This window comes from Hippopotamus amphibius, chromosome 2 (assembly GCF_030028045.1).
Source record: "Hippopotamus amphibius kiboko isolate mHipAmp2 chromosome 2, mHipAmp2.hap2, whole genome shotgun sequence".
Classification (NCBI taxonomy): domain Eukaryota; kingdom Metazoa; phylum Chordata; class Mammalia; order Artiodactyla; family Hippopotamidae; genus Hippopotamus; species Hippopotamus amphibius.
This window is the reverse complement of record NC_080187.1, coordinates 101,209,154-101,229,642: the sequence shown is the minus strand read 5'-3', so window position 1 is coordinate 101,229,642 and position 20,489 is coordinate 101,209,154. Positions and strand designations below refer to the sequence as shown.

At 41.0% G+C, this 20,489-nt stretch overlaps 1 protein-coding gene across 5 annotated transcripts in view; it reads left to right on the top strand.

The window, feature by feature from the left end:
• DOCK8 (dedicator of cytokinesis 8) overlaps positions 1-20,489 on the top strand; it is a 207,242-nt gene that overhangs the window by 72,478 nt on the left and 114,275 nt on the right. For all 5 annotated transcript variants that reach the window (XR_009051221.1, XM_057720569.1, XM_057720571.1 and 2 more), the window contains 4 exons: positions 4,831-4,954; positions 8,841-9,053; positions 13,495-13,580; positions 17,729-17,795. Coding sequence is in view for 4 of the 5 variants with exons in the window: in XM_057720569.1 (XP_057576552.1) it covers positions 4,831-4,954; positions 8,841-9,053; positions 13,495-13,580; positions 17,729-17,795 (490 nt within the window). In the remaining variant the exon portion in view is untranslated. The remainder of the gene's footprint in view (positions 1-4,830; positions 4,955-8,840; positions 9,054-13,494; positions 13,581-17,728; positions 17,796-20,489) is intronic.

Below are 20,489 nucleotides of genomic sequence, written 5' to 3'. Positions count from 1 at the left end.
TAGTAAAATTCTCCCCCAAACAATTAAACACCTGAATGAGGCTGTTGTCCTGGTTAAACCTGTTCCATTTCACCCCTTCCAGGAAGTCTTTCTGGATTCCCTTTGCCAGATGTGCTGCTAAAACTATGGTTTAGATTGGATTTGGGGATTCCAATTTTCTAATATCTTAGTAGCAGTGGTTCTCAATGAGGGTAATTAGTGTTTCTATTTTTCATTGTCTCAATGACTGGCATGAGCTATTGCATTTCACCCCCTGCAATGCACGGGGCATCACATGCAGTGAAGGACCATCCCCAATTCAGCATCCGACACAATTATCAAATGTCCTGCTGGACATTCAGGGTGGTGAATGCCATCTTACAAATATTTTGCACTGAATTTTCCAGGAAAACAACTATCATGTAAATATGGGGAAAATTAAACTCGGTGCTGACTAGAGCTCTACAAGAGTTTTCCCCCATCTTGGAAAATCACATTACTGACGGCAATGTCGCTTTGTGGTGTTTGAGTCACCCGTACAGCACATGTGTTGCAGTCTGCTTCTGTAAGTGTTATATTTACAACAATTCTTCCTGCAGGTGCAAACAGCGATTTCATTATGTTCTCTGGTGTAGTTGGGTCCAACCATTTGCATGTTTACATACGTGCTATTTTATGTATTATGTTTCTTTTATTTCTCATTTATATAACAGCTGGGACATTTTATTGACTTCTAAAAATGAGAAAGTTGATGGGCTATAAAGGTGGCATTGTAAAATATTTGTTACAGAGAAAGACAGTGCTGGGTCTGATAGATTTGAAAACGCTTATGTGAGAGGAACACAATAGAGATATTTGCTTGCTAGAGTTTCATTCATTCTCCCATTCAACAAATGTTTAGAAAATATCTCCTGAGAATAAGGCACCAAAGAGAATGCAACGAGGCATCCACAGGAATCCAGCTCTAAATGAGTCCCTATCCTTAACAAAATCATAGTCTAGTGAGAAAGAGCATGTATTTAGAAGGGGAGATAAAAATTTAGACAAGTAATGAGACTGTAATATAGAATATGATAAAAGCTTCTAAGAGAAATACAAACAACATGCTTTGAAAATTCAGAGAAGGGAGCAGTTACTTCTGGCCAGGTCAGGGAAGGCTGGGTGCTGGCCTTTGCGTTGGGCTTTCGTGGGAGTGGATTTGTGGGGATGTGGAATCTGCACGTAACAGGTCAAGAAGGGCTCAGTGATTTCCACAGCTGGGTTGCTCTTTGTAACTGCATAGGCTGATGAGCCTGGCTTGCTTTCGAGACTTTTGGAAAGCAAATCGCTAAGCACCTCAACAGCCAGCACAACAAATGCATGTCATAATAAGCAATTATTGATCAGGGAGACATTTTTATGGTGTTTTGGGAGTAACTGAATTATATGCACTGATGTGTTTGAATTTTAATTATTTACCAGTTCACTGGGAGTAAAATATGGAGTAATAAAACAGATGATACCCCATTCCTTGATATCCCAGCTCTCCTTGAGCACGACCTTCCTTCAGAATTACCTTAATCACCCAGGATGAAAGACAAAGTCTAAGGGCTTTTATGATGCTTCTCATAACACCCATGAAATGTTTCACTGTCAGTGTGGATAATACACCAAGAATAAACAGCAGGTGAACAAGTTTAATTACTTGAGCGTTCCCCTCTGCACCAAGACACCAAACACGTTCTTCAGTTATTCTCCCTTTAGTTCATTAAAGAAAATTACAGAGGAAATAATGCTTAAAATATTTATTGTCACCCAAAGAATGCTAGTAAACAGCCATACGTACAGAACGGTCAAAATATATGGAAATGAGACAAACAAGCAACCATGGCAGCATTCTGGTCATGAGATCAATGGTCTAATTTTGCAAAAGTCCTTTGCAAAAGTCATGAGGAGAAAAGCACTATGATTTTGAGAGCAAGGACACCAAACTTTGTAATACAGACATAAAAAATATAGAATGAAGTTCATTCAAGGCGTCTTCCAGCCTAAGAAACACAGATAAACAGTTCAAGTAGGAACATAACGTTTCTCCTGAAAGGATAACAGTATTTTGTGCTTCTGTGTGGTTTAATCTTTCCCTACTAAGTTAAAATCTAAAACTTTCCTCTATGCTTCATGAGCAGCACTATTTGTCTGATTTAAAAGTCTCAATTATAGAAGCTGAGTGGCAAATGTCCTGTAGAATTATGAGAGTGGGAGGGAACACAAGTGGCCATTACTCCACTCCCCGGCCCCCTAAGTGGGATTCAAAGCCATTATCACAGATAGCAAGGACATAAAAGGCTATCCCTAGATATTATGGAGAAATGTAATATCAGCAAGGAGATAATTGAGGAATAAAAGAGCTAACTAAATCAGTGTTTGACTGTATGGTTATGGATGACAAAGACATGTCCATAAAAAGCAAAGTTGCTCCATCAAGTATGGTCCTCTAGAGGAAAGTAGTTTTTTCCTGTGATGCATTAAAATATGTGAGATAGAGTTTTGGGTTCATTTCTCTGACATTCTAATATACTAAGAAGTGCTTTTTCTCAAGTCCTCAGAAGGTCTTATTTCACTTGAAAGGAATATTTTACATAGGTTGAATTGGAACTAGAATAGCTCTAAAGTATAATTCTTACGATTTTTCACATCTTATCTTTATTCCATGAGTATATACATTTTAGTGCCTATGATGTGAAATCTACCCTGGACCATTACATTAAAAGAAATCTTCAACAACACTGAGTTGTACCTTTTTTTCCCTTTGCATATAATATCTCATTCATTGGTCTAATTTAGATTTTTTGTCAATTGACAGGGACAATTGAGCCATATTCTCTAATACTATTTAATAAGTATCGTTAAGTAGTAGCAGACATTTATTGAATTATTACCATAAGCCAAGAAATAGTCTAGGTATTTTACATATGTGAATTTATTTATTGCATGCAATAGAACTGATGAGGTAGGTATTATTCTATTTCCTATTATTCTGATAAGGAAATTGAGGCACAAAGAAATAGAGTAATTTGCCTTAAGTCACACAGCTTATAAACTGTGGAGGCAGGACTTAAATCCATGTACCCTTGCTCGAGAGAAACCACCATTCTATAAAACAATATAATAAGCCATAGTAAAGTATCAGACCTTACATTGAATGAGTATCACATGTAGACACTATCCTAATTTATGCCAGGCGTAACCCTCAACTTCTATCCATTGATTTTGAGGCAATTATACTTCATTCTTTTTAGATTACGGTTCTGTGAGTTTTGACAAATGCATACAGTCATGTAACCACTATTACAATCATGATATAGAACAGTTGCAGCACCCCCCAAATTCCCCCAGGCCTCTTTGCAGTCAACCCCTTTCTCTACCCCCAGACCCTGCCAGCCACTGCTCTCTTTTCTAGCTCTATAGCTTTTCCTTTTCCATATAAATGGAATCATGCAGTTATCTTTTCATTTTTTTCCTGGCTTCTTTCACTTATTGAATACTTGCTCTGTGCCCCTGTGCAGAACTCAACACTCCACCCCTCCCAGAGTTATAAACTGTATTTGGATCATCGCTAGTAGCTCTCCTACATTTCCTGCTTTATCTGTCTTCCATTTGATCTGCCTAATAAATCCTAACCTCATTGCATGTCCCTTTATCAGCTTGCTCAATGGTTTTCTAATAGTGTGGGGAATCACACAAAACGGGTGCCTGTTTGTGTGGTTGGGTTTGCAGCATGTTTTCCAGGAAGGCTTTGAGCATCAAAATGGGGAATACACATGTTGGTTTCTATGGTTATTATTTTACAACTTATATCTGTTACCTTTTCTGGGATGGTCTAACTTCTTTCTCTAGTGACAGTGCTAGACATCATATTAAACCCTTTCCATAGCAACACGTTTTTTTAAATTGAAGTATAGTTGATTTACAATAGTGTGTCAGCTTCAAGTGTATAGCAAAGTGGTTCAGTTATATATGTATGTATGTGTGTATATATATATATGTTTTCAGAATATTTTCCATTATAGGTTATTATAAGATATTAAATATAGTTCCTTGTTCTATACAGTAAATCCTTGTTGATTATCTATTTTATGTGTAATAGGTTGTATGTGTTAATCCCACAGTCCTAATTTATCCGTCCCCCCTTTGCACTTTGGAAACCATAAGTTTGTTTTCTATGTCTGTGAGTCTGTGTTTTGTATAGATTCATTTGTATTATTTTTTAGACTCCACATATAAGGGATATATAATATTTGCAACACATTTTTTGAACACAATTTTAATGGCGTGCATGGAGTGGTGATTGAGAATGGTAGCAGAGATTTTCGGTACATAAATCACTTATTTCTATTTTTTCTTAACCATGTCCTGCCCTTTTTATTCATTACTAAGAACATTGATTTGGAGATGAAATGTTTTCCTCTATTTTTATCTTCAAACGACCTTTATTCCCTGCTTCTGCGCTTTGCTGGATTTATTCCAGCCTCTTACACTAGGGTCATAGTCTAGCTTCAGCTTGGTGCCAGATGCCCCACGGCTGAAATGACCGCACCTCTGAAGTGGCATTTTCCCAGGCCACTCCTGCCTTTAATAACAAGCCAGCCAGGAGGCAAGTTTGTATCTCATCACAACAGAGCCTTGTGTTGGGCCCGGTGCATAATTAGATGTGAAGAATTACAATTGGTCCTCTCTTTGCAAGATCTTGCAGCACCATGTCTGCACTTAAGCCATTACTTTTATTTTTAATCTAATGATTTTGTCTCTCTCTCTCTCTGTCTCTCTCTCTCCCTCCTTCCACACTCTGTTATTTAATAACAACAATGAAAGAAACCAAGGAAGTTCGGAGATTTGCGGCTTTAAAAAGACTGGATCCCGAAAAGATTTTCACAAGACGCTTCAGAAGCAGACGTTTGAGTCAGAAACCTTGGAGTGCAATGAACCCAGCACTCAGGTATTTCCTATCAACAAACACGGTTGCCAGGTTACTGGAGGGTTCTGCCATGGCATGCTGTCAATTTTTTTTTAAACTAATAAAAAGGCTAGACTCAGAGAATATTAGAATAGGAGGAATTCTAATATCTGAGTCCGTGATATTTTTTTTCAAACTTGTTTGTAGCTGTAGAGATTGGTATTCAAATGAAAATAGATAAAAGTGGAGGGGCTGTAATTTTGCAGGGAGGAGGGGAATTGGGCCCACCCCTGTTATGATTCCTGCGGGGACTCAGAGGTGCCCCCAAGCCTGAGGCAGGCTGCAGCATAATCGAAAGCTCCACACCGAGGCGAACCGCCTGGTTCTCTCCGTGATTCTGCCACATACCAACTCTGTTATCTCAGACAGGATAAGTCAACCCTGGGCTTCTGTTTCCCTCCCCCCTGGAAAACAAGGATGATAAAAGTACCCAGCTCGTGAAGTTGTTTGCGTATTAAATGAGTTCACATGTGCAAAGCATTTAAGACAACGCCAGCTCACACTGTGTGCCCAGTAAATGTTGGCGGCGGCTGCTGCTGCTGCTGCTGTTATTATTACTATTACAGAGTAGTTACAGTTTAAAAGTCAGTGCTCTAGACACCTGTGTTCATAGCAGCATAATTCACAGTAGCCAAAAGGTGGAAACAACCAAGTGTCCATGGACAGATGAATGGATAGATGAAATGTGCCATATTATCCAGCCTTAAAAAAGGGGGAACTTCTGAAACATATTACAACGTGGATGAGGCTTGAAGATGTTATGTTAAGTGAAATAAGCCAGTTACAAAAGAACCAATACTGTATGATTCCATTTATATGACCTACCTAGAGTAGTCAGATTCATAGATGTATAAAGTTACAATGGCAGTTACCAGGGGCTAGGGAGAGGTGGGGATGAGGAGTTACTGTTTCATGAGTTTAGAGTTTCAGTTTTACAAAATGAAAAGAGTCCTGGAGACTGGTTGCATAACAATGTGAATGTCATGAACATTGCTGAGCCCTGCATTAAAAAATGATGAAGGTGGTAAACTTTATGTTTCATATATACTTAACACAATTTAAAAAAGATTTTAAAAGCCAGTGCTCTGGTCCAATCTGTCCATTTTATAGGTAAGAAAAATAAAACATAGAGGAAGAAATGTGTCCGAGTTTACACAGGACTTCTAAACCAGTATAGTTTTCAGCTTCCAGGTGCCCTCATAACATAAGCATCTCACCACGCTGACTATAACTAGAGGTTTTAAATAATACCTATTTTTCAAACTACAGTCAGTCTGACTACTTCATCTTATCTCTGCAGAGGAATCAGCCATCAATGCCAGCACTGACTCTAGTGGGCTTACTGAGGCAAGGGATATCTGTATGCTGTCCTCTATGGGAAATTTCAGGGATTTTTCATTGGTAATTTTGATTAAATTCAGTTTTCATCATGTAGATGACCAACTAAATTGTTCCTTGTATCAGTCAGACAGAAGCCACACTAGGTATTTCCACAGAAAAAGTTTAACATAGGGAATTGGTTAAACACGTTTGGGAGGATTGAGAGAACCAGAAAGGAAAACTGGAGTCGTATAGAAACTGTGACCTCAAGAAACAGCACATCACCCTAGGGCTGGGATTCTCAGACCTAAGCTTCGTCAGAATCCCCTGAAGGTCTTGTTTGAACACAGATTGCTGGGCCCCACTCCAGTTTCTGATTCACTGGGTCTGGAGTGGGGCTGGAGAATTTGCATTTCTAATTAGCATTTCCTAGGAAATGCTGATGCTGCTGGTCCCAGAACCACATTTGAGAACCGGGGGTCTAGTGGGAGGACCTTGGAGTTATCAGAACCTAGAAACTCAGAAGAGGGGCCTTAGACCTGGGACTCAAATATCTGAGGAGTGGTGTCATCAGAGGAAAGACCTCATAGGGGCTGGGAATCTGGACTCAGACTTCCTGGGGGAAAGAATTGCCCAGTTGGTGCTGGCACCTCCAAGGAAGGTAAGGTGAGGGCTGTTCTGGAAGTGCCAGAAGAAACAGAAGACTAGAACCAATGGCCACAACCAAGGTGAGAGGAACTGCAGGCAGAGAGGAAGGGGTCGGTCCCTTCTCTGTCCCTCAGCCATCTAGTCTCCCTGGAACGCTCCCTGTTTGCAGAACCTAAAGGGAGAAGTAGCAAAGCAGAAACACGATTTGCTGAGTTGCAGACCCAGCATCACAGGGCAGAGTATAAAAGGGTGATTTCAAAAGGTGAATGACCAGACACCCATAAATCACACTCACTCCTCCGACACACTAACAGAGCACTCAAGTCATTGGCTGGGTTTCAGAGGCAAGTTATGCAAACGATGTGCGTTTTTAAGTACTGTATTAGGCTAATACTGATCATGGAGAGAGGCTTAAACAGGCATCTCTTAGGCACCTCATTGAGTGGAATTGTGAGGCCAAATGCCTGAATTTACATAAGTTAAATGTATATATGTGACATGACTCCGTAATACACATATATCTCATAAAAATGAGATTATATCATATATAATATATCTAACTTCCTTTTTCTAATTAACAGGACAGTATACTATGATCACCTTTCTCTTCCACTGACAGCATGTTCTTCTTTTTGTTTAATGACTGAATAACATTCTATTGTATGATAGTTCCAAAATCTCTTAATCTCAAAAGTTTCTTTTTGGGGGGACATTTAGGTTGTTTCTATTATTTTATTACAAACAATATTCCAGAGATACTCTTGTCCTCACATCTTTGCTTATTTGTCCAATTGTGGCCTTTGAATAAATTCTGGAAATAGATACAGATATTAACATCTATCTAGGCATCTATCTATCTATCTATATCTTTACATCCTTTTAAAGAGTCTTGGGAAATCCAATTCACTTTCCCAAGGATCTTATAAATTCTAAGATGAACCAAAGTATTAATAATCAAAGTATTAATACTGATTATTGTTAACACATTCAGTTTAGATAAAATTTATGATCTAGGAGGATAGCACTTTTATGAGGTAGACAGAAGTCACCAAAAATATGTTTTATAGCGACATTGGACAATAGTATGTCCATTTAATAGTACTTTGAGAATAACATTTTACCAGAAATTTTACAGATGTTTGTATTAGATCCATCTCTCTATATATATTCAGTTACATATTTTTTGCCAGGTATCTAGTTAGGTATCCAGTTCCCAATTTCCAAGATGTTTCTAAGGGAATAAAGCATCCATTTCGTGACTGAAGGCATTTTTTTCCGAAGACGCTGCAGCTGAGTGAATACTGCTGGAATAGCAAACGCTTTTTTTTTCTGTCTGATGCTTATTCCTATAACTGCTACTAAAGTCCTGTAGGAGAGTGCTCCCATGCCCACATTTCTGTCTCTGGAGTTTATATAGAGTTTAATTTGGAAGACTCCTCCCAGATCATCTTCTTTTCCAGTTTCAAAAGCCAACTTTTGGAGTTGAGATTAGGATGCAGTCCCTTTATTCCCCAGTCCAGTCTCCTTTTTTTTTTTTGAACACCTTATTCCAGTTCTGTTCTGCTTGAGCACGAGACAGGAGTATGGTTGGTAAGAGGTTTGCCTCCCAATATCAGAAAAGAACACGCCCCAAACTAATAGCAATACAGTAGTGTTTTCAAACTTTTCCTCAAGAATGGGCAATCTACATCTGACGAGTTAATTACCTGCTTCCAGGTGGGAAGGAGACATTTAATTTTAGGATACTTAGTCCAGGAAGCTATGATGTGATTCTTGTCAGAAACTCCTTGAGGCCTGATTCTGTAATCCCACATTGCAGCAGCCTTGAGACATCCCAGACCCTTTAGTTCTCATGTTAGACCCACGATCTCTCTCACCAAGACATGCCTTTTTTTCACAGGCAGGCCCCCGCGACTTGAATGTGCTGTGCGATGTATCTGGGAAAGGCCCCATCACTGCCTGCGACTTTGACCTCCGCAGCCTGCAGCCTGATCCGAGGCTGGAAAATCTCGTGCAACAAGTGAGTGCCGAGGACTTCGAGAAGCAGAATGAGGAGGCACGGAGAACCAATCGGCAGGCTGAGCTCTTTGCCCTTTACCCATCAGTGGACGAGGTGGGTACAACCATCTCCATGCTGGCATATTTCAGTGAAGACACAGAGAGCCTCCAGGAAAATATTATTATTCGTCATGACTGTATAGCAGTGTCAGGATGCTTAATTGTGTGATTTCTGGGCTGTTCTTTTCACTAAGGCAAGTCTGTGTAACAGAGGAGAAAATTATTGATCAGGCATACAGATGAGGTTCCTTAATAACAACGAGGATTTTTATAGCACTTTACAAAACACTTTCACTGATACTATCTCATTTAATTCTCAAACCATTCCAAGGGTCTACAGGCAGTAATCCCACTTAGCCAGTCAAACCATTCAGTTATTTGAAGGTGTGTTTTGCAGCTAATCTATCAAAACATGTATGACTTCAACCTTGATGTTCGTTAGTGCTTTGTTTTTTGTTTTTGTTTTTGTTATTTTGCTGCTGCACTGTGGAGCATGCAAGATCTTAGTTCCCTGACCAGGGATTGAACCCATGTCCCTTGTAGTGGAAGCGAGGATTCTTACCCACTGGACTGCCAGGAAAGTCCCAAAGAGGTTTTTTGGGAGTTTTTTTGTGGGTTTTTTTGGTGGTCCCTACTTTGAAAACATTCCAGTCGAAAATAATCAAAGCTGTGCTCCCAATGCATAGAACACCCAGATGTTGACTGTCCGCTCTATATAGTGGAGCTGACCCAGAACAACTTGATTTAGGCTTTGCCTGTGGTCACTTCCAGGGGCACTTCAGATGGGCTGGAGGATGACCATTATTCAAGCCTGTTTAGGCTCCTGATAGTTTATAAGAGGCTCTCAGACTTCCCTTCTGCATGCAGAATATCTGCACTTCTGTGTCTTGACATAAACAGATTGCCACAATATATCTTTGCTGTCCAAATTTTATTAAAAGTTGAGTTGCAAGAAATAAGATTTATGGAAATTTTGCATAAAAGATATGCCATCCTCCCATGCCTCTAAATGTTTGAAATATGATCTTTGGATCAATCAAAGCCATCAGGGAGCCTCATTTTCACACCTTGTGAATCCCCCATGTTTGTGAATCGTTTGCTTTGATAAGCTCACTACTGGTCAGTAAAAAAGACAATAAGGGAAACAGCAGTCATGAGATATGATATGTCCACTGTGTACGTATTATCGAGGACACTGACCTACTCATCATCCAGCACCTGCCTCAATGAGGATCCAAAAATAAATTGTCCCTCAAGCCTCAGACAAAGAAGAATTGTGCTCCCACTGAGAAAATGTGTACACTTAGAGATCGTGCACATCTTGTAATCGACTCTCTAAAATTCTTTACTTAGAGTCAAATTTCTGTTCACCTCTACTAAACCTGGTGGCTTACTTATTGGTGTCCTGAATTTAGTTCAGCGTTCTTTTTTTCTCATCCTTGTTTTCCAACCACCTTGCTTTTCTCGTCTACTTATTTTATTTGCAGTGGCCTCACATCCCTTTTTTAAATTGTCAAGGGCCTCAAATCCTCTTCTGTATGAGGCAGATTAAAAATAAATATGAATAATGTGGGCAATGTTATCATCTCCATTCTTCAGATTGCAAAGTAAGAATCAGAGAGGTTAAACAGCTTGTTCAAGATTCAGTAGGCAAATTGAAGTATAGAATGGGGAATTCTAACCCATTAACTCCAAATTTTATATTTAACTATTTATCTATATATGGCTACCTGGTATATTAGCACACCTAACGGAAATCCAAAGATGACATCAACAATCACATCTTGTAACTGTTCAGTTTCCATCTACAGCTGTAAAACTTTTTACCACATTTGCCAAGAAATATAATATCTGACTGATATGACCTTCACTACTTTCCTCTTCCTCCCAATTCCATGATGGAGATGCCAAAGTGTAAAGACCAAAATTGGACACCAGAAGAGAGAAAACAGTTAAAGGGTGAAGAGAAGACTTCCAGTGAGACATCAGCTCATTAAAGTCTCCTTCATGAGATTAAATGGGAGGATATCCAGGCTTGATTACAAGGATGAATCATAGACTATTTTGAAGGAATTTTGTGTTATGATCTCTAAGTAATGCAGAAACTCAGTTGAGACTAAAAGTTATGATCTAGCAGAAGTCCTAATGGGGTCTGCCTTACTAAGTGGAGAAGAATGCTTTGTGACTAGTATATAGGTTATTTGGAAATCATGAGTCTAAAATGCCTGAGGGCTTCTACAGCGGCCCCTAATGTGTTGAAGTTGTGCAGAAATTGCATTTGTTCTTGCAATTTGTACTTGCTCCAAAGAAAGTCCTGTAGAAAAAAGGGTAACTTTCTGGCTTACCACGAAATGATTACAAATGCCAATTTTTTTGACAATCATTAGTGAAATTATTTTGTATTATTATTACTTTATTTCCTAATGAAGAAAGTTAGAAGAGAGGTGAACTATAATATCCAAATCATGACTGAGTATACAAGGGAGACAAAAGTAGAATTCAACCACCAAGCTTCTATGAGGTGAGTTTTTCTCCCTGATTCACTCTGATTCTATAAAAGGGATCCTATGTGCTGATCCCTAAGAAGGGTTCCACTGTACTCCAAATCATAGATGAGTTTGCATTAGGACTCTTTTGGTTGCAAGTGATGGAACCCAATGAAAAAACAATTAAAAAAAAAACAGGTAGGAACTTATTGGCTCGCATAATGAAATCACAACTAGGCAAATGTAGAGTTGGCCTCAGGGTGCATTGGGTCGGCTGATGGAAGAACATCATATTATCCTTTTCTCTCTCACATCTGCCTCTCTCTCGCTCCCATTGTAAATATCTATCTGTTTTCTCCCAGGAAGAGGAAAACAGCAGGTACCCACTACCACTTCACATTTCCTCTTCCGCTTCATTGGCAATTCATTCTTATTTCAGATAACTGTACAGGTGCAAGAAATTCATATAGATTAGAGGAGAGTTAGGAAATACATGAATATGCAGACCTTGTTTGGAACCCGAATTAACAAACTAACTATAAAAAAAACCTGAGACAGTGGGAGAAGTTTGGAACTGACTGCATATTTCGTGGCAATAGGAAATTCTTTTTAATTTTTTTTTAAAGTGATAATAGTATTACAGTATTTTAATGTGTGTTTTTAAAAAGTCCTTTTAAAGATCTGTGCTGAAATAGTCACAGATGAAATTATAGGCTATCTGGGGCCTCGCTTCTGAACAATCCATCACTAAGTGAGGCAAGGTAGTAAGTGGGAGTATAGACAAAACCAAGTTGCCTATGAGTCGCAATTGCTGAAGCTAGGTGATGGTTAAATACAGTTCATTACATGCTTTTTTTCTACTTTTGTGTATGTTTACAATTTTCCAAGTGAAAAGCTTTTTAAAAAGGATCCCAAAGTTTTGAATCCAGCCCAAAGGCAGTCTTAGAAACCCATGAGTGTCTTTACGGTGAGGTTGTTTTCCAATAAGGGGCCCCTTCCCTTTCAGATGTATCTGTTCTGATCACCCTGAAAGTTCCAGCGTGCTCTGAGAGCCTTCAGCTCAATGTAGGCATCAGGACAGAATTTAAAAATTCTTCTAGTTGCTGTGGGGGTGTTCAGGATAGCATTTAAAGCCCAGGAAGATACAATTAGACGTGGCTCTATTCGTTGGACTCTTGTGAGCTGCAGCCCACTCGTCGGAGTTTGTATAGCCTACTGCAGGAGCAGGAATTCAAGTTCTCAGGGAAACTTGCACTGTTGATCTTTGCGTGCATGACTATAATTAAGATACTGTGACAGTTCACATTTAAATGTCAGAAGTTGCGATAGGGACTTGATACTTCCTTTTAAGTCTTTGATCCCTATGTAGTGAAATACACAGACGTATCACTTAATTTGTCATTACTAAGCTTTTCTATACTTAGAACTTTAGCAAATTCTAGCTGGACATGTCTGTTTAGAACTTACAAATTCAACCCCAAATCTAATCATCTGTAAGAAAACAGTAAACTGAGAAAGACACTGTGTTATAGTATTAATGGTTTCCAGCCTCAGGTGAACGGTTATGACTCAGATCTCAAATCTGAAACTCACATAGTTACTAGTAAAGCCCTTGGCAGGAGAAATATTCTGACTATGTCCTTAGAACCAGCAAAAAAAAAAAAAAAGAAAATGTCAACAATAGGTATAAGATTTTTCAATGCCATCTGGTGGATGTTACTAAGCCACATCCACGTTCACATTTCCTTCCTTCCCCCCTCTGTCTCTTTGTCTTAAATGCTTGGCTTTCTGAAAGGAGAAAACGTTTGCTGTAAATGCTGACTTTGAAGCATGGGGGTTGGATAATAAACTCTCTTGTAAAAGTCAATATGTTATTGCGCAGTTAGAAATAAAGCAAGTGCAAGTTGTCTTGCATGGTGGGTAGCAGCCTTCCCTTCCCTGAGTTAACTGCGACTGGAACTCTTCAGGGGAATTCACTGCTAATTTCTTTTACAATGTGATTAACAATAGGAGGATGCTGTGGAAATACGTCCGGTTCCAGAATGTCCTAAGGAGCATCTGGGCAACAGAATATTGGTCAAGTTGCTGACCCTGAAGTAAGTATCAGCAAACACCAACCACTACGTTGAGGTTTGTCTTGTCTTTCAAATACAGACTGTGTCTTTATCGACAGAGCTTGAATCAGGGAGGACCCCCAACACACTTGGGCAGCTGTGAGGTCGTAGAAAGAACAGAGTTTGGAGTCAGCTAGTCCCAGATTCTATTTCTGCCAAGCTTTTGACAGTTGTTCTTCGATGACAGGGAAGGCAAACACTACGGTTGGGCGTATAGGTAATTAATTAGGCAAAATGGCCTACAGTAAGAAAAGTAACAGCAAAAGCCAGTGGTGTGCTGGAACCCACTCTGACTCATGAGAGCTGATTGTATACTTCTCTTCCCACCTCTTTATTCAGTGAAGTCACGTTGGTAGTTTGAAATTGGCCACGGTGGAATGGTGGAAATATGTACACATCGAATTCAGAAAATGCTACAGATTAGAGCCTTTTTTTAAAGGCGACTTGTTTGTTAAACGTTTACCAGCACACCACTGTTAAAACGCAGTGAAAAATGCAACTAGAACTCAGTGTCAGTGCAGGGGATAATAGAGAGTAGTGGGGACTGTAGCAAACGATCTCCAGGGGGCACCCACTCCTGGCTAGCTCTAGCCTTCCATGTAAACAGCCCATTTTGATCCATTGTCTGATTTTTTTTTTTTAAGAAAAGCTAGAAATCCAGATTTTTCTGCATAATTTCCTGACTCCGTAAATATTTCCTCATTTCCTTCTTAAGTACCACACATTTCAAACAGAACATGTCTGAAATCTGGATTCATCTCATGGGCCACATTTGTCTTATAGCAGTTGTTTCCAAACTTCTTGATTGTATTGAAAAGTCACACATCCTCTACATGTGTGTATTAATTTTGTACTTGTGTATTAAATATTGTGTATATTATAAAACATACATGAGTGAGACATTTCGAAGGATGAACTCAATAAATCGAAATAAATTATAGTATTTTCATCCTGCATGCCAGTGGGTTGTCTTGCCTCCCTCTGGGGAGCTTGCAGGCCTCCGTTTCCTCTTTGCAGACTGCTGCTTTGGAGAATCAGTTCTGCCACTTCTTCAGAGGCTCTTTTGAAAATATTAAGTTGTAAATGCTCTACCAAGTTAAAAGTTCATAAGCATAACATTTTTTCATACCCTGCGAGGAAGGTCATCCATTTCTTTTTTTTTTTTTTTAAATAATTAATTAATTTATTGGCTGCGTTAGGTCTTCGTTGCTGCACGCAGGCTTTCTCTAGTTGCGGTGAGAGGGCGCTACTCTTCATTGCAGTGCTCGGGCTTCTCAGTGCCGTGGCTCCTCTTGTTGCAGAGCATGGGCTCTAGGCACACGGGCTTCAGTAGTTGTGGCTCGCAGGCTCTAGAGCGCAGGCTCAGTAGTTGTGGCGCTCAGGCTTAGTTGCTTCACAGCATGTGGGATCTTCCCAGACCAGGGCTTGAACCCATGTTCCCTGCATTGGCAGATGGATTCTTAACTGCTGTGCCACCAGGAAAGTCCCATCCATCTCTTGAAGTCAATTCATGGACCCCTTGGGCAGCACGTGGTTTACAATTAGGGCCTTTGGATTCTGGATTCAAGACTCTGTTTCAGCTCAGGGGACTTCTCTGGGATTTTGAGTTCTTGTAAATGAAGTAGTGAGACAAGATCTCAACGTTCCTACGTGCCATATATTTCTGATTCTATTGCAGAGCCTCCCAAATTCCTCTCCTCACAACACAAGCCAGCATGGCTGCTTCCACAGGTGTGGGGCTGTCTTGATTTTGTAGGACCCTCATTAAGCCAGTTCTACAGGTAGGATGGGGGGACAGTTAGGACTTTTTGTCTCATACACAGAGATGAGCAGCCAATAAGCCAGCTCTGTATCAAGCAACAGGTACAGAAAGGCAAACTCTAGCCCTTGCGCGCTGACCCAGGATGGGGAACCACCTAACCTTCAGCAGGAGGACTGAGTGGAAGTGGCTGTTTGGTCCACCTCTGCATTCATTGTTCAGGAAATCCACCCTATTGTCTGAGGCACTCACCCACCCCCCACAGGAAGCACATCAGGCCATTGTTAGATGCAGCAACTATGCCCTTTGGAAATGGAGCAATTCTCCCCTGTGATGCTTGACACTAAGCCTCCTAGATGTTTTCCGTAAGTAAATGGCAGCCCTTCTCACAGGTGGGAAGCTGTGGCCACTAAGATAGTCATGTAATATTATTAAAAAACAAATTGAGTCACTTGGATTTCTCTTGATAAAAACTGTGGAGTGTAATTTCTAGTGATTTTTCCCCCAAACTGCCAAAGCAGAAATTAAGTAGAATCGTGGTATTTGCTCAGCATACTTGACCTGCTCTGGTGTCTTCAGTAGTATTCATACCAACAGATACCTGCAAGAGGGGAGATGAACTGAAGAGATTGTCCTAGCTTTCACCACTTCAAACAAACTGGATAAAAGAAAGCAAGGTCTTATAGGTAAACCTAGAATGTTTACCTATGAACAGTAAAAATTTAATGATAATGTTGAACTTTGTGGTAAAAATATACGTAACGTAAAACTTGCCATCATAACCATTTTTCAGTGGTATTTCAGTGGCATTAAGTAATTCATATTGTTCTATTACAACTATCACCACCATCCTTCTCCAGAACTCTTTTCACCTTCCCAAACTGGAACTTTGTACCCGCTAAACAATAATTCCCATTTCGCTCTCCACCATTCCCTCATATAAATGGAATTATACAGTGGTGTACAATGATACCAGTCCTTTTGTCACGGATTTATTTCACTTATACAGTGTCTTCAGCATTTTTGCATGTGGTAGGATGTGTCAGACTTTCTTTTTAAGACAATAACATTCCGTCGTATGCATATACCGCATTCTGCGGGTCTGTTCCTCCCCTGATGGACACCTGACTTTGCTTCCACCTTTTGGCTACTGTGGATAATGGTACTCCTTGACACTGTTTATAAAGTACATGCACACACATTACTTTGCACAGTCCTTACAACAACCCTAGGAAATAGGAAGAGCAAGTGTCCTTTCCTCATAGTGCAGAGAAATAAATGCCCCTGGGAAAAGTAAGGAATCTGATGAAGATCCCAGAGATAGCAGACCGTGGGAGAGGGAACAGAGCCCAGGTCCATCTGACTCAGTGCCCTGAGAGTTTGCCATCGTGCCTCATTTCCAAAGGTGCCATTTGATCAATTCACTCTTTTGTCTGTGGTTACCTCTGCCCAAATATTCTTCTTAAAAAGTTCTCTTTTTAGACAAAGCTATCCAATAATAAGACCATCCTCTCAGATATCCTTGAAACAAAACTTGACCTAATTTGCATGACCTGCAGTGATGGTGGTCCAGGGCCTGAGTACTAGAGCTCTTAGCTGGCGGTACCATGACTGTTAACCTGACAGATTTGGAAGGTGCACATCTCTGCTCCATGTGCATCCTATAACATGTGGCAGGATTGTGCTTTGGGGATGCCTTCTCTTCACACACACCGTTTCTGGGGGAATTGGCAATTAGGGCCTATATGAGAGCTGCTCTTTCTCGCTCTCATTGGATCCACACACCTCAACCTTTATCAGCAGTGCTCACTCCCCTCCCTCCACCTCAGCTCACCAGCTCCCCTGTCAATGGAGTTAGGAAGGGCCAGACATTTGCACACATCATAACCTAATCTCCCCACTATAAGTCTAAAGAAAAGCAACTGAACTTTTCTTTTTGTACTAGCTGAAAAGCCCCAGCTCTTAAAATTGAATAATAGAGCTTCCTATTCTAGCCGTAAAATGTGAACAGTAAACAAGACCTTGAGCTAAGACAGAGACTCAATCCTCTGACAACACAGCAGCTGCAATGGTAAGAAGGGCCACATTGGACCAGACCGAGGATCTGTGCCACCTGCTCTCTCTTTCAGGGCCACCAGCAAGCACTTTGGGAAAGAATGTACCATCCACCACGATCTCAAATGATTGGGAATTTTCCAGGAACCTCCCATATTTCTCCATTAATATCCCAGTGTGATTCTCATATGCATGGAGCTACCCAGATACTTCTGAAAACTACTTACATTTTAAACCAGATTATATATCCAGGCACTTCAGAAAATTCACAATTATCTATGTTAAAACCATATTTTTTTCTCTCTTTCTCTGACAGGTTTGAGATGGAAATTGAGCCTCTGTTTGCCAGCATTGCTCTCTATGATGTTAAAGAAAGGAAAAAGGTAAGAGAGCAAAAAATAGCCCAGCCCTGAGGGCATCGCATATCGTTCATTGTCTTTGGGTTCCTGTTTTAAAGTCTCACGTGGGTGTGGGAAAACCACATCAGATTTGCAAGCAAATGTCCAGTTCTATTGCCTTTGCAGTTTTTAGAGAAGTGACCTGGGAACATTTGTTATTTATGTTCTTTGAAGAATCTTTACGGGAAGATTGGCTGGAGGTGGTAGCCTGACTGAGATAGAGAAATGAAATAGCTACATATGGGGTTACACATAAAACCAAGCAATTTAAACACGGTTGTCACAAGCTCAGTTCATGTAATGTTTCCTCAGTTTGGGAGTTTTTTGCATTGTGAAACAGGCTTATCATGAATGGAAGGCATCTTGTGCATTGAAAGTCCAAATTTGCCATTGGGTAGAGACCTCACCAAGATTAATGTGCTTTTTTTTTTTTTTTTTTTTTTTTTGTGCACGGGCTTAGTTGCTCCGCGGCATGTGGAATCTTCCCAGAGCAGGGCTTGAACCGTGTCCCCTGCATTGGCAGGCGGATTCTTAACCACTGCACCACCTAGGAAGTCCTAACGTGCTTTTAATTGAAAAGACTTCTCCATGAATGTTTTAACGTTTAGTCATTTTGTAACTCCTAGAGGAGGACAGAAATAGCACAACGAGAGGAAATGCTTCTGACACTCTACCCATAACCATTCAGTATTTAAAGAAGCATGTATTTTTTGAATAAATATTAATAATCACTGAGGAGCTTCCCTGGTGGTGCAGTGGTTAAGAATCTGCCTGCCAATGCAGGGGACACGGGTTCGAGCCCTGGTCTGGGAAGATCCCACATGCCGTGGAGCAACTAAGCCCATGTGCCACAACTACTGAGCCTGTGCTCTAGGGCCTGCGAGCCACAACTACTGAGCCCACGTGCTGCAACTACTGAAGCCCGCAGGCCTATAGCCCGTGCTCCACGACAAGAGAAGCCACCACAATAAGAAACCCACGCACCGCAATGAAGAGTAGCTCCTGCTCTCCGCGACTACAGAAGGCTGTGTGCAGCAACAAAAACACAACATAGCCAATAAAATAATCATAATAATCACTGAGCTTTGCATTAGGGTAGATTAACTGCTAAAACAAGGAGACCCCACACGCACACACATTCAGTGGTTTAAAGCTGTAGTTCTCAAATTTGCACAGGTATCAGAATCACCTGGAGGGCTTGTTAACACAGATGCTGGGCCCAACCCCAGAGTTTCTGATTCAGTAAATCCGGGTGAGGCCTGAGAATCTGCATTTTTAACAGGTCCCCAGGTGATGCTGAAGCTGCTGGAAGGGGGCCACATATGGAGAACCCATGGCTTAAAGAAGAACTTTCTGCCTTTGTTTCTTAAATCCAGGGTAGGGGGGTGTGGGGTCAACAGTGATCTGCTCCACTCAGGCATTCAGGAACCCAAGCCAGCACGGTCTCCTCCATCTTCAGTATGTGCTCTCCCCAGTCACTCTGGTCACTGCCACTGCAGCTCCCCAAGACCGGGGAAAAGGTGGAAGGGGTGGGGCTGGTGTTGGAGCCTGGAAGCTTGATGCATCCTTTATGCTCAGAATCCATTGGAAAGAATTTAGTCACATGCTCGCTCCTAACTGCAAGGGAGGCTGGTAAACGTAGTCTCTGCCTGGGAGCCACTTCTTGGTTGTAAATCTATTAGTGATGAAGGGGAGACCCAGCTCTACAGTGGTTCTGAAGTAACACTGCGTTGGTGAGCCCAGGAGCACTCATCATGTCATTTGCTTGCTTGAAATCTTTAATGGGTCCTCACTACCTGTAACATTAAAAACAAACTTTTCAGCTTCCATGCCTGGCTTTCTTCAGAATGGTTCTCATTTGCTTTTTTTCCCCTGGAAAGCCTAGGCAGAGTCAAGGTAGATTCTTTGATGTTAACTAAAGTCACCCCAGGTTTCCCAGCCTCTGAGATGTTTCTGTGCCACACTCTCTCCCTAGTACACTGTCTCCCTCCAGCTCTGCCTGGCAGAATCTTCTTGCAAGACCTGTCCATCTCACATGCCTCCCCCATGGGAAACATTCCCCATCCCCCCAGCTGGATGTGACCTCTCACCCTCGGGAACTTCCACAACACTTTTTTGTACAAGTGTGGTCACTTACATTTTGCTCTTACTGTAGTTAATATGTATTTGCCTTTTCCTTCATTCTTGATTGCAAACTAATTGAGAGCTGAAGTAATGCCCTGCTTTACTTCAGTGCAGTACCTAGCACATCACTGATATTCAGGAATACTGGTGGGTTAATAAAAATTTAAATGTTTCAAGGAACATTTCTCAAATGACTCAAAAATGTCTAAAGGGCTTCCCTGGTGGCTCAGTGGTTAAGTATCCGCCTGCCAGTGCAGGGGACATGGGTTCAAGCCCTGGTCCAGGAAGATGCTACATGCCACGGAGCAGCTAAGCCCATGCACCACAACTACTGAGCCTGCGCTCTAGAGCCTGCGAGCCACAACTGTTGAGCCCACATGCCACAACTACTGAAGCCTGCATGCCTAGAGCCCATGCTTCACAACAAGAGAAGCCACCACGAGAAGCCCACACACTGCAGTGAAGAGTAGCCCCCACTCTCCACAACTAGAGAAAGCCCGCGTGCAGTAACAAAAACCTAACACAGTGAATAAATAAATTAAGTAAAAAAAAAAT